At 32.1% G+C, this 23,653-nt stretch overlaps 1 protein-coding gene and 1 long non-coding RNA gene across 3 annotated transcripts; one reads left to right on the forward strand and one right to left on the reverse strand.

Moving 5' to 3' along the window:
- Window positions 1-5,759: 5,759 nt before the first annotated feature.
- LOC107475477 (cytochrome P450 83B1) lies at window positions 5,760-23,469 on the forward strand. Of its 2 annotated transcripts, XM_052257687.1 has the most exons (3): window positions 5,760-6,670; window positions 7,652-8,069; window positions 23,253-23,469. In XM_052257687.1, the coding sequence occupies exons 1-3, from the start codon at window positions 5,774-5,776 to the stop codon at window positions 23,444-23,446; spliced, it is 1,509 nt and encodes a 502-aa protein (XP_052113647.1). In that variant the 5' UTR covers window positions 5,760-5,773; the 3' UTR covers window positions 23,447-23,469. The 2 variants fall into 2 exon arrangements, with proteins under 2 accessions (XP_052113647.1, XP_015950605.1); XM_016095119.3 differs by lacking the exon at window positions 23,253-23,469 and having other exon boundaries at window positions 7,652-8,528.
- Window positions 11,486-12,075, reverse strand: LOC110278006 (uncharacterized). The gene is made up of 3 exons (XR_002371051.2): window positions 11,952-12,075; window positions 11,731-11,836; window positions 11,486-11,567 (listed from the first exon to the last, which is right to left on the reverse strand). It is a non-coding gene; the product is annotated as an uncharacterized LOC110278006 (long non-coding RNA).
- Window positions 23,470-23,653: the final 184 nt, after the last annotated feature.

Genomic DNA, 23,653 nt, shown 5'->3' on the forward strand with positions numbered 1-23,653 from the left:
CTAATTAAATATTATATTTTTACATTAATTTTTTTTAATTTATAAAATATTTCTAATAATAAATTTATTAAAATATCTCTAATAATAAATATTTAGTTAAAATTATTATTGACTCAAAATTTTTTTAAATTTACTAAAATATCCTCTAATAACAAATATTTTTAATTAAAATTATTATTGATTTTAATTTTTTAAATTTACTAAAATACTCTTAATATCAAATATCTTTAGTTAAATTATTATTGACTCTAAATTTTTTTAAATTTACTAAAATACCCCTAATAACTCTAATAACAAATATCTTTAGTTAAAATTATTATTGATTCTAAAATTTTTTGAATTTATTAAAATATCTCTAATAACAAATATTTTTAGTTAAATTATTATTGATTCTAGTTTTTTTAATTTACTAAAATACCCCTAGTTAAATTATTATTGATTCTAAATTTTTTAAATTTACTAAAATATTCTTAATAACAAAATCTTTAATTAAAATTATTATTGGCTCTAACTTTTTTAAATTTACTAAAATATTCCTAATATCAAATATGTTTAATTAAAATTGACACAGAATACGTATCTAAATTTTCAAAAATTTCATAATTCATAATTCGTCTCATAATCAATAATTGAACTTATAAAACAAATCTCAACGATTCTAACCACATATGTATTAAAAAGTTTTACTCTTATCCAAATTAAAATTACAAAGAAGTCTCAAAAGTTAAAATTTACACGCACAACTCTTGTACAAAAATACAAACACATCAATAAAATGAAATCAATGTTACAATAGACAGCCTCATACATAAAAAAATTAAACAGGCAATAACTCCCATCTTCTGTTTGGGATCCATTCTATCAAAAAAAGAACAAAACATTAAAATATTTAGTTAAAAGATATTCAAATTTTGTAAATCAATCTAAGTATGCAATACATATTATTAATCAAAACCAAACTAGTAAATATAAACAATCAACCATATAAAATAACATAGTATTTAACGATATTTATCAAAAGAAACAGAATATCTTAACCCACCTAAAACTTGAGATTTACCTTAATAATAACATTTATTATATACATAGAAAATAAAAGAAGCTGTGGATAAGAATCAAGGATTAATTTGGATTTTTACTTCTATATTATAATTCTTTTAATTTAATAGTAATAAAAAGTTAATCTAAGATAGTAGTAGCAGCCAAAATCAAAAGTTAACAGCTTATTGATTCCAGCTTCTTGAAATAAATGCAACTCATCATCATCAATGAACTTCCTTCCTTTTCATTTTAAAATAAAAATAACTCAATTTTTTCAGTGTCCTGTTTGTTTTTAAAAAAATTCACGAATTTAGCCATTTAACAAGTAATAGAAAAGTAATTATTCTGTATCTAAAACTAAAGATAATAATAAAAGAAGGCAGAAAAACGGAACAAAAATTAATATATTTTTAAAGAAATTGATTTCAGGCATAAATAAAAACGAAGTAGCAATTAGGAACTTTACTACTACTGCTACTATTATGCAAATACACAACATAAAAAAAAGAAAAAAATCAGTAAACAGTGTATAAATTAAGGACATAAATATACATGAGCAACATGTGCTATATCAGGAAAAATAAAAAATGGTCTTTATATCTAGCTCACAAAGTCCTAAATACCTCAAGAGGCATAAAACTTGGAAGATTTTGTGCATAAAACTCAAAGAGAATTATTTGACGGATTAAAAGCAGAATATTTAAAAGACCACTTGCTCTTCTGCTTTCATATATGAATTTTCACTTGCCATGCAAATTAAATTCCAAGTTAATTGGCCTTGGCCATAAAAATAGCAGTGCGGTGCAACAAGAACATTATATCGGTGCTAATATCATAAGTTTCTAAGTTACAACTACTTCATTTCAACCAACATAAAATCGAATAAGATTCTTAATATGCAACAAGATAAGAAATAAAATTAAATGCTTTGCAAGTTATATAAAAAGCTTCTAAATGAGAAAAGAGGTGAACTCAATCCTCAATTGACATCAAAAGTAATAAATACAAAATTCAAAACTTCAATACTTATATAACATAAAAGGTAACAGATCAAGTTATATTATACACAAGAAAACAGATTAATATTTATTATAGTTATAAAGAAAAACGAACCAGGAAAAATGAAGCCTTAAACAGAGGAGGCAGTAGAGCAGCAAACCCAGTGGAGATGAGAAAGATTGAGCAGACTTTTCAAACCAAATTAATCATGTAAAAATATATTTTGGTCAAATTCAAACCAAATTAAGCATGTAAAAATATGTCACAAGCTAAACTCTTTATTGAGGCAAATCATCAAACACGTTTGCATGCAATATAGTCACAGAGAGTATATAAGAAATGAAGCAAAATAAAAAATAACTAATCAAATTAGTAGTCTATTTTAAAAAAATAGTGTAATATGATGTAGAAAGCATTAAAAAAACCCAAAAGAAGTATTAGGCCTAATCAACATGTCTTTTGCACTAGTCAATCACAAAAGAAGAAAGAATATAATCAATGAGGTCAGAGCTCTTGTTATGTGTTTATTATTCAGGAGACTTCACTTCAACTATATGGTTGGCAATTCAGTTAAGTTCATACAAACTCAGAAAAAAAACAATGATCACCATTTCATCTCAAAGACTATTATTGCATGATATCAATTTCTGATTTAGTTACTCTCTCATGCAAATAAGTCTGATTTCTACTTATCAGTAACTAATCATAGGACAATTAGAAAGTCATACAGTGCTAACAGTTTAAAATCCTTACCTGAAGAAGAAGATTCTATGCTTGAAAAAGATGAACAAGGTTGCACAACTCGAACAGACGCGAGGAGGGAGACGACACGAATAGAAATCACAACTCGAACAGACACGGAGGCAGAGACGTGCGAGCAACGGATCTCAGACGGAGGAGAGAGGCCAGACGCGACCACACAACGCGAAGGATTCGAACAGAGACGCGACGATGGCGGCGAAAATGCAGTAGCGTTGAACCGAGGTGAGCTGTGATGATGACACGAACGCAAATGATTTCCTTCTAGAATAAGGAGCGCGGTGGTCGTGCAAATCGAAATCGGCGGCGAGACGGCGCCGACGCTGGTGGAGCCTCCGTGAATTTGAAGAAAAGCCTCGCTAGGGAGTGATTTTCATGGAGGAGCGGTTTCTGCTAGGGTTTTGTTTTGTTTGAAATGAATTGGAAAAAATTTGAAAAGAAGGGTTGGAGTGAAATTAACAAGAGTGTTTTGGTCTTTTCACCTTATTATACACATTCTATTTCCGTTGGAATTAAAGACAACCAGGAGGGAGATGAGAATGAAATGGGTGGAATTTTGATTCCAGGGAATAAAACATACCCAGGAATAATTTTTTAAATCTTGAACCAAACATGGGAATAAGATATTCTTATCTCAAAATTCCTAAGAAAATAAGTGTATTCCCTCCGACCACACACAGAGTAATGAAGAAAGTGCACGAAGAAGTTAGAAACTTTGGAGGTCAAAAAATTTCTTAAAAGAAGAAGATATTCAAAAGTGTAACTATTTTAAATCTAGGATAAAAGAAACATTAAGATTATACCTACCAGCAACATTACTTGTGCCAAAAGAAACTAACAAATGAAAAGTGCACTATATATGGCTACGAAATTCCAGCTAAGACTATAGTTTATATAAATGCATGGGCTATTATTCATAGAGACTCAGAGACTTTTTTCTAAGTGAAATACTAACAATTAAATGGATGGGAACAATAATTTTTTGTTAATAACATATAAATAATTGATGTACTAGACACATGATACATTAGTAAATATGAAATATTCGATGATATATTAAACAAAATTTTTAAATTTTATTATAGGCAATAATACATTAGCAAAATATTAAAGAATTTGCGTTTCCTTATTTAGGTTATATTGCATTCATTTTCATTTTTTAAAAAATAAACACAACGCAAACTTCATTATTTTGTCTCAAAGTTGCATACAAAAATTCCAGGATAGAAAATCAAATTGGATTATAGACTTTTGTAGGAATAGAAATAAAGGCAGCTTTTGATTTACCAGCGGTTTAAAGTGTAACAGCTGCAAAACATCATCAATTAGCGGCCATTTGGTTAAAATTACAACTAAATATGACTGATTTAGCTGCATATATATGAACCGTTACTAAATCTCTATTTTTGCAGCGGTTAGATCCAAACCACCGCTAAATGTCGTCAATATCACAGCTCTCCCTATTTTGGCACACAACTTCCAATACATTTTTTTAGATGCGGTCTCAAAAAGCCGCTGCTATTTGTCGGCATTTTTTTCGTAGTAATAAATAAGAGTAAAAATGAGTCAAGCTGAGTTTTAGTTTTGACGAACTTAGCTTATGTTATAAATAAATAATCCCAGCATAGATCTGTTTTTTTTTGTAGACTTTTTTTTCTGACTCGAGTCTAAGTTGTTTAAAGTCTAATAAGTCCATTAGCTTATTTGAAAAATTTGTTTCATAAATTATAACTCAAAACAATAAATTTAAAAAATATTCTAAATAAACATTAAATACATTTTAAAAATTATAATTTATAATTTATAAAATATAATTTATTTTTTTTATTAATCGTTAGTCACATATCATACTATATTTATAATTTATAATTTTTTAAACAAAAAAGTTACAATTTATAAATTTTATTTTGTATTTAATATAAATAAACAATTGAAAGTTTAAACTGAGAATAATTTATTTTTAGCTAATTTATATCTATGGAGATGTCTAGTGTCATGTGTTCGGAGATGTAACGTTCATGTATGTGAATAACTGATAGAATTATAATTGAAAAGCATTGCGTACAAATAGTTGAAATTATGAAATACTTAGAGGATGGACCATGTGGAAATGACAAGGCAATTTTAAATGCTAATTAACAAATTGTCATATGGTTTTAACTCAAATGACAGAGATCAATACCAAATATTTTAAATCTTGTAGAAAAACGTAAAAATCAAACCTAAAATATGTAGTGGTTATGAAAATATTTAGTCAAACTTAAAATTTATTGTGAATTTTCTTTTCTAAAGGAAATATTATTTTATCATTGGATAAATTTGGGTATTCAATTATTTTATTTCTTAAAAAAGATTTTAATATTTTATAATATATATAATTCAATTATGTTCATCATAAGTCATTTAAATTTGAGGTCCAAATAAATAATAATATTGTTGGTCAATAAAATATCTAAACACTAAGCAAGAAAGTATTAGCACATATTTTTATGGTACTCATTTATCTTTTCTAAAAAAAAAAATCACACACGCACCAAATTGGTCGGCCCCCTCTATCCCACCAAAACTCATAAATTTGGTAGTATAATTAACTTTAAAATTTTTTATGGTTTAATAGAGTTAAAATTTCAACTAAACCTATTTTTTATGATGAATTTGACAGATCAATTCGATAAATTCGACCTATTTTTTATAATAGTAATATTAAAAAGATAAAAAAAGTTAAAATTTATTTTATTTAATATTTATTAATTATTATTAAAATTAATAAATATTAAATAAGATAAATTCTAATTATTTTTTATTAAGTTTTTTTATTATCAAACATTCCAGTTTTTCACGATCATTGGTAAAATTCAAATAATAGTACTTCCAAGTTCCAACCTATAAAAATCTAAACACTTGGACAAGAAAAGAAAGCATCAATATATAAGTCAAAAACTTTTCATGACCATGTAATTAGTCACGGACCAAAATGGTGTCACCACTTATCTTACTTCTATTCCTAACTCTTCCTTTGCTCTTGTTTTTCTTCTTTTTTCAAAAACATAAAACACTTAACAAGAAAAAAAACTTTCCACCAGGTCCTAAAGGGCTTCCAATAATTGGAAATCTTCACCAATTAGATACTACTTCCCTTTATCTTCAACTATTTGAACTCTCAAAGAAATATGGTCCTATATTCTCCCTTCAATTAGGTCTAAGGAAAGCAATTATTATTTCATCACCTAAGTTGGCCAAAGAAGCATTGAAAATTCATGACCGTGAATTTGCTGGAAGACCAATCTTAATTAGTCAGCAAAAATTGTCCTACAATGGATTGGAGATATTCTTTTCCCAATATAATGATTATTGGAGAGAGATTAGAAAAACATGCGTTTCTCATCTCCTTAGTGCTAAGCGTGTCTCAAGCTTTTCCTCAATAAGAGAATTTGAGGTGAAGCAATTGATCAAGAAAATATCAAGCCATGCTTCATCAAAAACAGTGACAAATTTGAGTGAGTTATTGATGACTCTATCAAGCACTCTTATATGTAGGATTGCCTTTGGGAGAAGGTATGAAGATGAAGGAGTTGAAAGGAGTAAGTTCCATAGTTTGTTCAATGATTTCCAAGCCATGATGATTACTCTCTTTGTTTCGGATTATATACCTTTCTCGGGTTGGATTGATAGACTCAAAGGACTTCATGCCCGTCTTGATAGAATTTTCAAGGAGTTGGATGAGTTCTACCAAGAAGTTATTGATGACCACATAGATCCTAATAAAGACACTTCAAAGGAAGAGGATATTGTTGATGTCTTGCTTCAATTGAAGAAACAACGTTCGTTTTCCTTTGATCTCACTTATGATCACATCAAAGCAATATTAATGGTTGGTACTCTTTTTCTTTACATTATTTTTTTTATTTATATAGATTATTGCATAGATATTTCTAAAAGAAAAAATATATTCTTCTTCAATGGTTATTCGAGCATCGTATGATGACTTGCATTAATTTAATTTTATTATATTCAACAAATTTTTTTAATAGTATATCTTGGTAAGTTTTTAGGGGTGAGCACGGGTAGCGGATACCCGATTACCCATTCGAACCGAACCGAACCAATTAAATTAGTTTTGAAATCAACGGGTAATCGGGTCCAATCCGAACTAAACCGATGACTTTTGTTAGTGATTGGTTCGAGTATCGATTTTAGGGGTGCAGAACTTGAATCAACCCGCGAATCCAATCATATATTAATTAAATAAAAAAATAAAATATATATATAGCTTTTTCATTAGACAATGATTATTCGTTATTAATATGTTTAGATTTTAATGAGTTTAATTTTTAATATATTTGGTGTTTAACATGTTTGGATTATTTCTATTGATGTTACATGTTTATTGTACTTGTTAAATTTTTAAGATAAAAATTTGTTTTTTTTATGAATTTCAAAGTCATTGGTACTCAATTACCCGAACCGAACCAATCCGTTTTTAATCGGTTTGGTTTGGTTCGAATACATATACAAAACAACATAAATCTAAACCAAACCGAACCAATTATATTTTGATCGGTTCAGTTCTAATTTTACTATAAATCCGAACAAAATCGACCCGTGCTCACCCCTATAATTTTTTTTTTCATTTTTGTTATTAGATTAGACCTTAAAACTTTTAGATGAGTTGTTTTTGTATTATCACTCTAACCAACCATACAATAGTTTATTGGGAAAAGAAAAACAGAGAATTGACTCAAATACAAGATAAATGTAAAAAAAATTATTGAGGCCATGCTCCATGGATTCATTTATTAACAAAATAAAAATTGACTTAAAAATGATTTTCTTTATTATGTTTTTTATATAGGACATACTTGTAGCAGCAACTGATACTACTGCAGCTACAGCAGTTTGGGCTATGACTGCACTAATAAAAAATCCAAGAGTAATGAAGAAAGTTCAAGATGAAGTTAGAAACTTTGGAGGTCAAAAAGATTTCTTAGAAGAAGAAGATATTCAAAAGTGTATCTATTTTAAGGCAGTAATGAAAGAAACATTAAGATTATACCTACCAGGACCATTACTTATGCCAAAAGAAACAAATGAAAAGTGCATTATAGATGGCTACGAAATTCCAGCTAAGACTATAGTTTATATAAATGCATGGACTATTCATAGAGACTCTGAAGCATGGGAAAATCCAGAAGAGTTTTATCCTGAGAGATTCTTGGGAAGTTCAATTGATTTTAAGGGTCAAGATTTTGAGCTAATTCCATTTGGTGCAGGTCGTAGAATTTGCCCAGGTATGCATATGGCACTTGCATCACTTGACCTTATCCTTGCTAATCTTCTTTATTCCTTTGATTGGGAACTTCCTGAAGGGGTTAAAAATGAAGATATTGATGTTGAAACTTTGCCTGGGTTGGCTCAACATAAGAAGAATCCTCTTTACCTTATTGCCAAAACTAAGAAGGACTAATGATATCTCACTACAAAGCAAGAGATAATGGCAATTTCATACGGGTTTTGTGGCAGTTTTTAACTGTCACTAAATTGTTTAGTGGTGCTGGTGGAGCTCTATCATCCTTTGAGATGTGTCAAAGCATGTTTTTTTATGGTTTCTAGCAACAGTTTGTATAACTATCGTTTAGAGTTTAATTTGTTTGCACCAGTAAATTTATTTGAATAGTGAAATTATTACAGATGCTATATATTTTCTTTTTTTTTTTATTGAAAGGAGTTTTGTATAACCTCTTTTTATCTCAAAAAATAGGGTAATTCACTTAAATAAAATGTTTAGAAAAATATTTTACCAGATTGCAACTTTGTAAAACAGAAGACGCAATTACAATATTTACCTACTCTATAGAAACTACTACTGGTAGTAACAAATTAGAGGAATATATAAACTGCTACTAACAGCCACGGTATACGTGTAACAGCGTGCAAACAGAAATCGCTATAGGCAGCAGTAGTTTCTAAACGAATAGATTTTGTAATAAACCGCTATAGGTAGTAGCAGTTTATGTGTGCTGTATGCATATCGCTCTTGTCTATATATACCCCTATAAGGTAATGAGGTAGTAGTGGAGTGCTATTTTTCACAAATGTATGGTGAGCAGAGTTTCCTAACTCTAACGCATTGCTCTGAAAAAAATTCAGAAAAGCAAAAAGGCATGGTGTTAAATTTATGGATCGAAAATCACTTAGCCTTTTTATTCGGCCGTCGAGTACGTTGGCCAATATAAAAAACAGCATATTACAGAAGTTGGAGGTGTGCGGGACAAAGTGGGTAAAAAAGTTATTCTACAAGATTCCTATTATTGTTGTATCAACCGATGTGAAGTACAAAACATTTGTGATAGGATCTGATGAAGATATACAGGTCTTGTTTTACTGTAGGCGAAAATTTTCAAAAGTTAGAATATCCGAGTTGTTTGTCAAGAGATAATAGCAATTTCATAGGAATTTTGTGGTAGTTTTTAACCGCCACTAAATTGTTAAGTGGTGCTGGTGCAGCTCTATCATCCTTTGAGATGTGTCAAAGCATGTTTTTTATGGTTTCTAGCATCCGTTTGTATAACTGCCGTTTAGAATTTAATTTGTTTGCACCAGTAAATTTATTTGAATAGTGAGATTATTACACATGCTATTTTCTTTTTCATTTTTATTGAAAGGAGTTCTGTATGAGATCTTTTTGTCTCAAAGAATATATATGTAATAATTTCTTAAATAAAATAAAAAATATTTAAGGAAGATGTTGCTACTAAATAAAAATAATAGTTATTTTAATGTAATATGTAACATCTTCACTATCAGAATGTCACACTTTCGACTGCGCTACTTTGATAGCAAGAAGTATTATGACGACTTCATATACTTAATAATAAATTAGGACCCTGACTCGAAATCGTATCACCGTTCTTTTTGAAAACCGGAAAGAGAATACTTTTTAAATAAAACAAAACAAGCATATACATGTACAAAACTTCTTACTCAAATAATTTATACATATTATATATACATACAAATCATACAACTCCTATCCCTCTTACAAAAAATTGCTAGAGATAAAGGCGAGGAAAAAATAAAAACTGAGGTAATACAAATTAATGTTGAATAGACGAAAACGAATATAACTCTTCTGAAGCTTCGTCGCCCGTATCCTGAAAAGGTAAAGCTGTAGGGGGAGAGAACCTAACTACATGGTCTCACCACAGAGTTTCAGAATTGTCATAATAAGATATTTAAAGAGAAATCTATTTTTAAGCTCAGTGATTATTGTTCGTCCTTTGAATCTTTTTAAAACCAATAACTTGTCATCCAAAAACCATTTTTGAAAATCAATATTTAAATATCCAGAAATCCAAAACCTTTCTTTTCTTATAAGAAAATCTTAATCAGAAACTAACCACACAATCAATCAACACAATCATCAATTCAGCATCAAAACTCATTCTCTAAAGTAGCACACCAGAACAAACACAGGCAAAACAGACAAGGAAAGCACAAGTTTAGGTAACAGTTACAACAAATAGCTCAGGTAGCAGCTAATAACAGTTTAACAATTAGGCAAACCAAAACAAATGCAAAACCTAAGCAAAGCATACAAATGCATATGATGTATGTCTGTCCTATGGCTAATGAGCTTATCTGTCAGTTATACAGCTAACCCGACAAGTCCGGTTTGCTAAACCATTGGACTGTCCCCCGACGCGTATTCCCATGAGTCTATGCATAGCATTTTCTCATATATATATCAAATCGCTCAATGAGGGTATCATTCCCGGGAATTTATAAGTGCCCAGTCACCCTTACGTCGTAGGGTCAACAGAGTATTGAGTCTCAACCTGGAACAAGTGGTGGCAAGCCACTGCGTCTACCCAGGGAAACTCGTGTCTCAGATAATTTAAATTCACAAGCCATATGAATAATTCATTCAACATTCATCAATATATAAGTCATTCTCAATATCATCATCATTCGTCAATCTATATCTCATTTCTAAATTCATTTCAAGAAATCATATTTCAAAATCAATCCTCATCATCCTTCTTTCCATTCCATTCATCAACAATCCTAATTCAAAACATAATTCTTTATTTTCTAAATAAATCAATCTTAAAACATATAATGTTTAAAACCAAATCTTTTTAAATAATTACCTTAAACGAAACTTCTAATTTTATAAAATTTTGGCAGCATCTCCTTTAAAACTCGGACTTTGCCACCTTTTTCGGGTCCCATCCAAATATTTCTCAAACCCTTTCTCAATCATTTTCCAAAATTTGACCAGTTCTAATAACAAATTATTTTCAAATAGAACCAATTCGAATAATAAATCTTTTTCAAAGTCAAACCAGCTCCAATATTAAATCATTTATAAAACCAAACTAACTCAAAATCAAACTGCTTTCAAAATCAATTCATTTTTCATATCTCAAATCATTTCCAGAGCCGATTCATTCACATTATTAAATTATCTCCAAAACCATGAAAAAAAACTACTTTTTCATACTATTCAACTAAATACTCTACAAACCAATTTCTCATCAATAACTGCACACCACTCAAACAATCAGTAATTCAGTCCAACAAACAACCACATCCATAAGGCAAATAAAATCACTGAAATATGTTTTTCACTTCATTATCTATTTATAACAATTCTGTAATATAAGATAAGTTTTAAGAAAATCCTACTTTGATTTAGTCAAAGCTCAGTAGTTAAACGCATCAATTCCTCTTTTGTTTATTCTCAATTTTATAGCAGCAGTAGCAACCTTGTTTATTTTCAGGAAATATCAACAGTGGCACGAAGAATCGCAGCAACAACACTTTTCTCATATAAATTGGAATTTAACGCGAAATTGATATTGAGCAGAATTTGAACAAAATTAGTAATGGAATATTATGGTAAATTGAAATAAAACCAAATAATCTCACCACGAGAAAGAAAGCAGCAGTGACCCTCTGAACCGATCATGCGGCAGCTCCGACAATTACTTCTAGTGATGGCGGCTACCAGAAGCTCCGGTGGTTCAACAACAACCTTAATTTTGACGCGCAAATACCGGAACTCAAACATACGGTACCAGCATCTCAGAATCTCTAACAAATTATAACAAAACACTGATTTTAACGGGTTTCGAAAACAAAATGCTTACCAAGAAGACAGGGGTTCCAGCGGCAGTTTTTGACAACCACACCCACAGCAGTGCAGCTTCCAACAGAACCAAATAGAGCAGTAGTAACATTCGAGCAACTCCGGTGAGGTTCATCAGTGGTGACTGTATAACCTGACGCAGACAACTCTAGTAACAACTCACGGTAGAACCAACTTAACAGAAAAGAAGATCTGAGGCAAGATTAGAGCTTACCAAGCAGACCTAGGCTTCAGTGGCGGTTTCTGGTGGCAGCGGCGGCGGCGTGGAGCTCCAGTGACGTAGCAGCAAGCATAAACGGCAGCAGGCAAATCGGCGAGGGCAGCCATCCTTCCAACAGCAGCGGCAGAATGCGAACAGCCTTCCTCTCCCCGCGGACTCTCTCTCCTCGGCTCCACTATGGATAACGGTGACTCTGGCTTGCGGTGAGGACGACGACGGTGACCTCAGCAGTGGCAGCGGTGGCTTCTCCCCTACACGCGCTTTGCTCCTCCCTTGTATGGCTCTGGTTCGTGCTCCTCTTCCTCTAACGGCAACAAACAACGGCGTGGACGCTCGGATCTCACCCTCTCTCCCCTCCTTCCCGTGTTTCCATTTCCCTTCTCTTTTTCTTTCTTTTAGTTTATTCTGAAGCTATGTTTCTTTTGGGGAAAGGGGGTGTGGTGGTGGTGACTAGGGGCTAATAGATTTAATTTGGGAATTTGTTTTTTTTTGGGTAGTTTAGGTATATTTAATAAAATTAGGGGTATAGAGTATTGATGGTTATCAGTGGCTAAGAGAAGGGGCATTGAATCTTAGCCCTCTTTTTCTGAATGTTACTTTCTTCCTTTTAAAATAGCTCCAGGAGATATTTCTGCTTTTTGTCTCATAACTAGTCAAGAGACATTTTCTTTTTGTCTCGTAACCGATTAGGAGATATTTTTCAATTTTGTCTCCCACAAAAAGAAACAGAAAAGGAGTAGAAGAGAAAGAGAGAATCACATCCAGAAGTATCCTGGTTCAACTACTACGTGCAATGCAGCCTATATCTAGTCTCCATTACAATAGTGACAGAATTTCACTATAATCACACTGATTACAGACACCAATTCTTCCCTAGGAACTACCCTTTCCTATCCGGGACAAGTCCATAATCTATCCCCAAAATTGAACTTGACTTGGTCACCTACCAAGTTTTCAATTGCAAAGTGCTAACCCAACTTGCAAGGGGATTCCTACAGAATCATGATATGCAACATATAGATGTACAAAGGACCTCTAAGACATCTATGACTTTTTCTTTAATTTTGCACTCTCTGCCTTTTTTCTCTCACTGGCTTTTTCTTACAAACCTCACACTGTTTGTCTTTTTCACCATGAGACTCAGACAGACAAAACTAAAGAAAAGAAAACAAAATGAAACACATTAAAGGAGAAGAACTTCTGTTAGCTTAGGGTAGCTATGAGAACTCTGTGCTTTCTCTCCTTTTTTTCAACCTTTGGCCGTTCACCCCTATTATAGAAGGGGAAGCTTCCAAGGCTGAAACTGGTTCAACCAAGCCACTTTCTTCTTCTTCAACACCAAGGCCGGTTTAGACAGAGAGAAGTGAGAGGGAAAACTGAAAGCAAATCAACATGCATTTACCTCTCTCTCATCTCTTCTCATCAAGCTTCATCAATCTGAGCCTTCCATCTTGACTTTGTCCCCAAGAAAGATTTCTGACCCTTGATGAACTCTTGATCCTTGACAGCTCCTTCTATTCCATTTTTGCTTCTTCCTCCATGTAGCCTCTGTAGCTACCTTCTGTGATGGATGAACAAAAGTGGAAACGAGCTTTAACTCAGAGATCTTCTTCTTTGACCGAAACGGATTGTTTCTACTTTAGGCATGGAGATCTTGAAGCTCCTTCTCCACATCTTGCCTTTAGTGAAAAAAATCTCAGCCACACCATGCCTTGGATCTTCTTTTTGCAAGGGCCCTCATCACCTTAGCCGCTTGCTTCTTCCTATCTTCTCTGTGATTTTCTCTGATAGCTTCTAGCATATTCTTTCCCTGATAGAAGTAACAATCGAAAACAAGAGAGATAAGAGAAAAGGAAACTTTGGAAGCAATGAATGAATTAAACCAAATTAAATCCCACTTCCATTCTCCTATGAATAGTAATGTGTGAGGCATTAAAAATAATAAAATCAATTTGAATTTTCTCTTTCCTGTTACCTATGCATTCATTTAATTTAATTAAGCTTTGAAATCCACCAAAAGAAAGAGTAGATAACCGAACCACTCTTCTTTCCTTTTTCTTTCTTTTCAAAAACGGATCATGATGATGTTGGTCTCTCAATAAAAAGGTTTTGGGCTTCTCATTAGTTTTCCTGGCCAATTAATCAAAGAATAATTCAGCCACAAAGCTTGAAATATTTTTGTACCAAAGGTTGAATATTTTCTCAACATATTGGGCTTTATGTTGCTTATGCCCAATGATCAAAATTCTGCATACAAAACAGAAATTATTAAACAAATAATTTGAAGCCAAAATCAAATTAATAATTTCTAATTAATATTTTTAACAATGTTTGATCATCATAATAATTTGAAGTTTTTTAAACTCAACAAGTATTAATTAAAAATCTAATTTAATTCTTTAAGATTATTTTTAAAATATTATTTAATTATCAATCTGTTAATTGGCTTCCAATCAAGTATTTTAATTTAAAATTAGAGATAATATAATTAATTTTCTTTGTCTATAAAAATGAAAGTATTAAATTTCAAAATCTCAATTATTTAAACCAAATCATATAAAATTCTAATTATTTTATAATTACTAAACTTTATAATTTAAATATAGAAAATACTTCAATAATTATAAAATTGAATCAGAATCTTAATTTATTTCAAACTCAATTAATTAAAACTTACTTTAATTATCTTTAATAAAAAATTTCTGAAATTAAAGCTATAAATAAATAATTAAACTTAAAATTAATTTATAATAAAATTTTCAAAAATTCTGAAATTTACATAATAATTTTCACAAAGTGAGATGGATCATAAATTTTATAGTAATTGAATTTGATTAATTTCCTGTCTTTTTTGTTTATTGAGTTCAATTAATTTTTTTATCCTTTTTGTTTATTGAAAATTACACAGAGATTGACTCTAAATGACATAGTCTCTTCATACTCACTTTGAAGGTTGCGGATTCGAGTCTCCCTACCTTTAGTAAAAAAAAAAAAAAACTAACAATTAAATGGGGACAATGTTTATTTTATTAATAGCATATAATATAAATAATTGATATACCAGACACATGATATATTAGTAAATATGAAATATTGAAGACAAATTAAACAAAATTTCTAATTTTACTATAGGCAATATTAAATTAGCACCATATTAAAGAATTTACGCATGAACTTATTCCGGTTATATTGCATTCATCCTGATTTCTTAAAAAAATAAACACACAATGCGAATTTTATTATTGTGTCTCAAAAGTTGTGTAAAAAATCGCGAGATAGAAAAATCAGATTGGATTATTGATTTTTACAGGAGCGGAGATAAAAGGCAGCTTTTAATTTAGTGGCGGTTTAAAGTGTAACTGTCCCAAAATGTCCCTAATTAGCGACAGTTTGGTTAAAACCATAGCTAAATATGGTTGAATTGGTTGCACATGGATCTCCTGCCAACTAAACCGCCGCTAAACCTCCATTTGTGCAGTGTTTGGGCCCAAATCACCGTTAAATCATAAATGCTGTCAATATCGCAGCATTTCCATATTTTGCCGCGCCAACCGCTAATATGTTTCTTTTAGATGTGGTTTTAAAAAACCGCAGCTATCTACATTTTTTTTTTGTAATGATAAGTGAATCATGATGCATGTATGTGACCCACGAGATATATGTGTTCATGTATGTGAACAATTGATGATAGAATTACAATTGAAAAGCATTGCATACAAATAGTTGAAATCATGAAATCTTTAGAGTATGGACCACGGGAAAATTTTTCATACCCAATTTTAAATGCTAATTAATTTTTGCATCGTTTTAACTCAATGACAGAGATCACTACCAAATATTTTAAATTTTGTAGGAAAACGTAAAAATCAAACCTAAAATATGTAGTTTATTGGGATGAAAATATTCGCTTTTTATTTTTGATATGGAGAAGAGAATGTAGTAATACAACACTGTGGAGAAGAGAGATGTTTTTCATATATATGGTGTCAGCAGAAAACGGACCCTCCGTTTTGAGTTTGAAAAAAAATAAAAAAGTTACAAATTCTAATCGGACGGTCCGATTTGTAATTTCGAAAATAAAAAAAATTTAATGTTGAAATCGGACCATCCAATTTTCATTTTAACAAATTAAAAAAATAAAAAATACAAATCGGACCCTCCGATTTGGTGTTTATTTTCTTCTTCAAGCAAATTGGACCCTCCGATTTGTAGTTTATTTTTTCTTCAAACAAATCAGACCGTCCGATTTGAATAAAACACCATATAAAAAAAACACCTAATCTTCCAATATCAATATATTACACATGTATTTAACTAATATAAAAAAAATTAGCCGAAAATATTTAGTCACACTTAAAATTTATCGTGAAGTTTTTTTCCTATACAAAATATTATTTTATTATTCGATAAAGTGGAATATTTTTTTCTCTTAATTTTTTTATAATATAATACAACTATATATGTACACCAAAAATTAACTATGAATCAACCATTGCATATAAAAATACAATTTAACATCTTATTTAAAAAAGTTATTATACTAAAATAAACTACTTTGGTTATTTGTCCATTAGAAATTTAATTATTCTATTAAAATAAGTTTGTGGTTGATTATTTAGTTATAAAAATTATGTGTAAATTAATGTTTATAAATATATTCAAATATATGGCTAGCTTTTAGGGTATATAGTGTAACATAACCCAACTCACCCGTTTGAGAATATTATATGCTTTGACATTTTGAGTCTCAAGATTTTGTTACTAGTGGTAGGAATTATGGCAAAGCCGCCACACATACCAACCAAAATTTAGAAGATTCAAATTCGATTTTAATACTATCTATAACAAACCAACACATCTACTTAGGAATATTATTTGCTTTAGCATTCAGAACTTCATGATTTTGTTATTGAAAGTATCAAATATCAAAACTACTCTAAAAAACTAATAAATATCAATATATATTTTTTTGTAGTAGTTATTTTTCCTTTGTGAAAAGAAAAAAAAATTGGCCTCAAATGGCCGGCCGCCTCGTCCCAAACTCTGTGGATTTGATGGTATGAATTTGATATTTTTGTTTCACAAATTCAAAATTTCAGCTAGAATAGTTTTTAATTTATAGTAGGCTTGGTGGATCGATTCGATAAATTTGGCCCATTTTACAATTATAATAAAAGTATAAAACTCAAATAATAGCATTTCTAACTTATAAGAGTTTCGTTAAGGAGACAATGAGGTATCTCTACAATACATACAATGGACTATTTGTTTGGCCCAACATAAATTAAACATGAAAACCAACCCACATTTTTAACCTAATTTCAAAATTCTATCTAATCCCTAATTTAATTTTCCCTTTACCCTTGTGTTGTTTTCTGACAGCAGTCTTTTTGCATCCAACCCTCCTGGTCCCTGACCATCCCACTACCACAGCTCCATAAGGCCCGACTATACCTCTGCGACAGGTCCTCCGACAGCGCTGACCAGCCACCGGCATCGCACCCTCCCTCAGCCCATGTTCCGGGAATCCAACGCGCACCCTCCCTTAGCGACGTACCGGAAACCAGCCACGCACCTCCCGATAGCGCCGAGAAGAACAATGCGGCTCTACCTCCATCTGCGCCGGTCCGAAACACCGCGGCCAACCGTTCATCAGTGCCGTACCAGACCTCCGGGGCTCACACTCCAGCAGCGTCGTACTAGACCCCGCGGCTCACCCTTTGGCGCGCTCCGCTTCCGCCTTTAGCAGAGCTTAGTGTCATTGGCCCATGTTTTTTGTTGCGGGTGTCATAGCTACGGCCCCCAGACGCCTAACATCATCAACAAACAACCGGAGGTTAGTGGGTTGTTTTTTTATTATGCGCTTATAACTGTTTCTGTTGCTAATAGTTTCACATGCAATGAATTTTGTTGAGGTGTTTGATTGTTGATGGTGAAAAAATCAGTTGTTGTAATTTCACTGTACCTGATCGTGTATAAGGAGTTGTTGTTGTAGATATTTGATGGTTTTAGTTTCAATGTGTAGTTGCATCTAATTAGATGGTTACTTTAGCATATTTTCGGATGGTTGGTTTTTAATATACAGACTGATTTTCAGTTTTATAAAGGTTCTAGCTTGCTTGACTGAGGTGGAATTTGACGTGTCAATTTATGGTTGGTTTCTAGTTAGTCTATTATGCCCGAAATCTGAGTCACATTCATGATTCCGTCAATTACATCAAATGTATATATGCTGATCAAGGCGAACTAGGTATTGCATCAATCAATCAATTATAAGTAAGTTTTCTTTTTTACTTTAAGGGTAATTCGATATATCGTTGTTGCATTGGTATTAGATGTATATTTTTTTTGTGTTTGATACTAACTCCATGTACACATGATGAGATCAATTACATGTCGGATGGTTAGTTTTCCAGGCAATTGGATGGTCATTTTTCATAATGGGGATTGCTATTTTGATTTGATTGTAGTGACAGCACCTTTTTAAAAGGTAATGCTAAAAGAGTCTATGTTTTCTACGTAAACTAGTGTATATATGATGCTGAAAGAGGGTTCTAGTCTTAGATATTCAGTCCTGATATTTACTGAAACAGATGGTTACTTTAACTCATTTTGTGGTGGTTATTTTTTGCTGTAGCCATTGTTGTTTGGTGATAACAAGTTGTTGTGCTGTGTGATTCTTATTTACCTTGCTGATTGTTGTGTTTATAATTGGTTGATTTGGTCTTTAAATCCAGTTAAATTCTTGCTGAAGATTTCTTTTCTCTACATGGGGCTGCTATTTTTTTATTAGCAGCTGGAACGAATACAATTTTTATATCTCACGTTGTTTTAATTTTTCTTACTTGATTATAAATTGAAAAGAAGATTCACTTGGATTGCAGAAAACCTATTGAGTGAGTATTTATTCATGGCGATCCAATCATACATTCTCCTACAGTCCAAGCTATAAATCAGATGGGTAAAAAGGAAGTGAGATCACCATTCACGGCTCCGAGCACAAGGACATTGAAATAACGTACAGAAGGATTGCCAAAAGGGAGAAAGTTCAAAGGAAGAAAAAATTAGCATACTTAAGATAACGTACTTGATAAGATTTGAATATTTACCTTATTTACTAGTTAGAGTCTTGGGAATTTATTTATGACACATTGGGATGACATTTTTGTGGTAGATCCCTTTTTTTGTGAACTTATGTGAATCTGTTGCTGTAAAGGAATTCAAGCATGACACTGACGAGTGAGTAAAAAATGACCATCTATTTTTCTTATGAAAGTAACCACCTAGATACATGGTGAACCGAACATCCAGTATAGTATTTCTTAGTACAGGGATATCTCTTTAGTATTTCAAGCTGACATTACTTGAATCTGATAAGTGTTGACTTCATTATCACTGTTCTTGAACCAATATACTATAATTTGTTTTGAGTACCTACTACAGTTTACAAGGGTTGAATACCCGAAAACAACTATCCACGTATACAGTTACAGAAAACATCTAATTTCATACATAAATGAACATCCAACACATCTAAGTAAAGATAAACATGTAACTACTATCTAATGCAACTAGCTGCACACCGAATGAAATTAATCAAGCTCCTTATACAACAAAGCATCATAACTTATCTAGATTAAATTGGTTCATTGAAATTAATCAAGTTTAGTTTCTTGAAACAATTGTGAACACACCGGATACCTATATCTTTAGAGAATAAAGCCACCCGCTGCTAACAACAAAAGCATCACACTTGGCATTTGCGTCTTTGAAAAATATCATCTTCATCTACAATTGATGACAAATGAATAACTATTGAAATCCTATATCCATGGAAAAAAATATTAAAGGTACTCGAAACTATTTCCAACAGATTCTAACTGATGTCGAATGAGCTTAACAAAGACATGCAGCTACCAGCTTGTTGGCGCTCATGCCGGCAAACAAGAGCACCAAAATTCCATATTTTGAGAGGCCTCCAGATGAACCACCTGCTAAACAACACAAAAAGATGACAACAATTAACTACTTGCATAGTAATGTACTAAATAATCGTGCAAGGTCGGATTAATTTAATCATGTACCGGAGCGACATTTAATTTTGTTCTCTATCTAGTTTATTCATCATATAAATATAGTTAATCTAAATATGCAGGATAAATATTTATTCAACCATGAATTCATATCTCCTGAATATTTAACAATTATTTTTATAAAGAGTCTAAATAACCACATCTCCGTTAGCTAGATTTTATATTATATACTTCACTAATACGGTTCCAGTGGAGCTTTGGAATTATTATCACACGTAAATTCTGCACATATCAAATATACATGACATTGAATTATCACATGTGAATTCTTCGTCCATATAATCATAAAAAGAATTTAATAAAACCATAGAAGTGGTTGCATGTGGAGTGCTTCTGTTGCATCTACTGAAGCATCTAACATAAAAAAGAGCCCCCTACTTTCACTAAATGGAATGAATAAAAATCATAAACAAATAACCATCCGCTATGCATGCCTCTACGTAAATTACTTACCTTGTTGGATTCCTCACCCTCTTCTACGCAATGGTTGGGATCATTGTTATGTGAATTTGATGAATTTCCGTTACTGACGGCCAATGGAACACCACATAATGGTTGAATGAAATTCAACTCCATTTATGCTCTTCCAAGGCGTGATGGACGTTTCAAGCCTGACTCCACTTGTAATCCCTCTAACTTGCGAATGTCGACGTCGCAAGGAAGACGCAAGCCGGCTGCGATGGAATGCCTAAAGATGACTAAATTTAAGACAAATGCTGGACAAACATAGGAATTAAATAAAAAGTTTTACTCAGGCATTTCATCGAGGATATGGTGTGCACAATATGTAAACATGGATTTTACACTCAATTTAAGCAGCAATCAATCCAGAAAAATCAGCCATCAAACATTTTAGAATCCAAAAAGTATCAATCTATTAATCTAAGCCTAATCTAAGCACTAAAAGTAGAATTAAAAATTAGTTAAAATAAATAAACGAAAGAACACGAAAAGGAGGAAGCATGGAACCTGCGTTGGTGAAAGGGGAAGAATGAAAAGAGAGGGGTAGTAGAGGCGGTGTTGCAGCGGCACAGAGCTCAGCCGCTGCTGGGTTGCACTGGGGTTTCTCGTCGGGGTTGGACTTTGCACAGAGACCAGGGGTAGCGTACAGGGGATTGAGAAGAAATAGAGAAAGAGGGAAGAAAGAGAAGAGAGGGAAGAGAGAAGGGGTAGGCGATGGTAATCGCCGGTGGTGATGGCGGTGGTGTCGGACGGAGGGCTGAAGCGACGAGATTCTCGGATTAATTGAGAGAATGGAGGTCACACCGTCTTGAAGGAGGGAGTTTGTTGTTCTGATTTTATAACTGACGGTAATCCTAATTTGTTTCAAATTTCAAATTAGAAAGAAATCAAAATGAATTAATTATCCATAATTTAATTTTAATTTCAATTAAACCCAATTTTTATGTATTGTACAATAAGGATATTATCTCCTCATACTTTCCCAACTTATAAATATCTAAACACTCAATCAAGAAAGCAACAATAATAATGTACTAAGTAAAAAACTTTTCATAACCATAATTAGTCACGGCCAAAATGGTGCCACCACTTATCTTACTTCTATTCCTTACTCTTCCTCTCTTCTTATTTTTCTTCTTCTTTCAAAAACAAAGAACACTTGTTAACAAGAACAAAACCTTTCCACCAGGTCCTAGAGGGCTTCCAATAATTGGAAATCTTTACCAATTAGATAATTCTTCCCTTTATCTTCAACTATTTGAACTCTCAAAGAAATATGGCCCTATATTCTCCCTTCAATTAGGTCTAAGGAAAGCAATTGTTATTTCATCTCCTGAGTTAGCCAAAGAAACATTGAAAACCCATGATCGTGAATTTGCTGGAAGACCAAACATGATTGCTCAACAAAAACTCTCCTATAATGGATTAGAGATGTTCTTTTCCCAAAACAATGATTATTGGAGAGAGATTAGAAAAATATGTGTTTCTCATCTCCTAAGTGCTAAGCGTGTCTCAAGCTTTTCCTCAATAAGAGAGTTTGAGGTCAAGCAATTGATCAAGAAAATATCATGCCATGCTTCATCAGAAAAGGTGACAAATTTGAATGAGGTGTTAATGGCTCTAACAAGCACTATTATATGTAGGATTGCCTTTGGGAGAAGATATGAAGATGAAGGTGTTGAAAGGAGTAAGTTCCATAGTTTGTTCAATGAGTTCCAAGCCATGTTGATTACTCTCTTTGTTTCGGATTATATACCTTTCTTGGGTTGGATTGATAGACTCAAAGGACTTCATGTCCGTCTTGATAGAATTTTTAAGGAGTTGGATGAGTTCTGCCAAGAAGTTATTGATGAACACATGAATCCTAATAAAGACATTTCAGAGGGAGAAGACATTGTTGATGTCTTGCTTCAATTGAAGAAACAACATTCATTTTCCTTTGATCTCACTTATGATCACATCAAAGCAATATTATCGGTTTGTACCTTTTTCCTTTACATTAATTTCTTATTTATGGGGATTATGCAATTTGCACTAATTTAATTCATTTGACTACACAAAAAATTAATTAAATAAAAACATATTTTTCTTTGTTTTATTTTTTTATAGGATATAATTGTAGCAGCAACTGATACTACTGCAGCCACAGCAGTTTGGGCTATGACTGCACTAATAAAAAATCCAAGAGTAATGAAGAAAGTTCAAGAAGAAATTAGAAACTTTGGAGGTCAAAAAGATTTCTTAAAAGAAGAAGATATTCAAAAGTGTAGCTATTTTAAAGCTGTGATGAAAGAAACATTAAGATTATACCTACCAGGACCATTACTTATGCCAAAAGAAACAAATGAAAAGTGCATTATAAATGGCTACAAAATTCCAGCTAAGACTATAGTTTATATAAATGCATGGACTATTCATAGAGACTCTGAAGCATGGGAAAATCCAGAAGAGTTTTATCCTGAGAGATTCTTGGGAAATTCAATTGATTTTAAGGGTCAAGATTTTGAGCTAATTCCATTTGGTGCAGGTCGTAGAATTTGTCCAGGTATGCATATGGCACTTGCATCACTTGACCTTATCCTTGCTAATCTTCTTTATTCCTTTGATTGGGAACTTCCTGAAGGGGTTAAAAATGAAGATGTTGATGTTGAAGCTTTGCCAGGGTTGGCTCAACATAAGAAGAATCCTCTTTACCTGATTGCCAAAACTAAGAAGGAATAATGGTATCTCACTACACCACCAGTTCAATTTTGGAGGCTTTTGCGGCCGTTTCTAACCGTCATTAAATTATTTAGTGGCGCTTTGGTGTAACACTGCCATTTGAAATGCCGCAAAACGGGTTTGAGGCAATTTCCAGCAATAACCGCCATTTAGAGTTTAATTTGTTTGCACTAGTAACCTTATTCGATTAAAGAGATTATTACACTT

Source organism: Arachis duranensis, chromosome 2, assembly GCF_000817695.3.
Source record: "Arachis duranensis cultivar V14167 chromosome 2, aradu.V14167.gnm2.J7QH, whole genome shotgun sequence".
NCBI classification, from domain to species: Eukaryota; Viridiplantae; Streptophyta; class Magnoliopsida; order Fabales; family Fabaceae; genus Arachis; species Arachis duranensis.

Coding starts and splice junctions, on each gene's coding strand:
- LOC107475477 (XM_052257687.1), top strand. CDS start 5,774: ATGGTGTCACCACTTATCTTACTTCTATTCCTAACTCTTCCTTTGCTC. Junction 6,671..7,651: donor ACATCAAAGCAATATTAATG/GTTGGTACTCTT, acceptor TTTTTTATATAG/GACATACTTGTAGCAGCAAC. Junction 8,070..23,252: donor GCTAATTCCATTTGGTGCAG/GTCGTAGAATTT, acceptor CATTTGGTGCAG/GTCGTAGAATTTGTCCAGGT.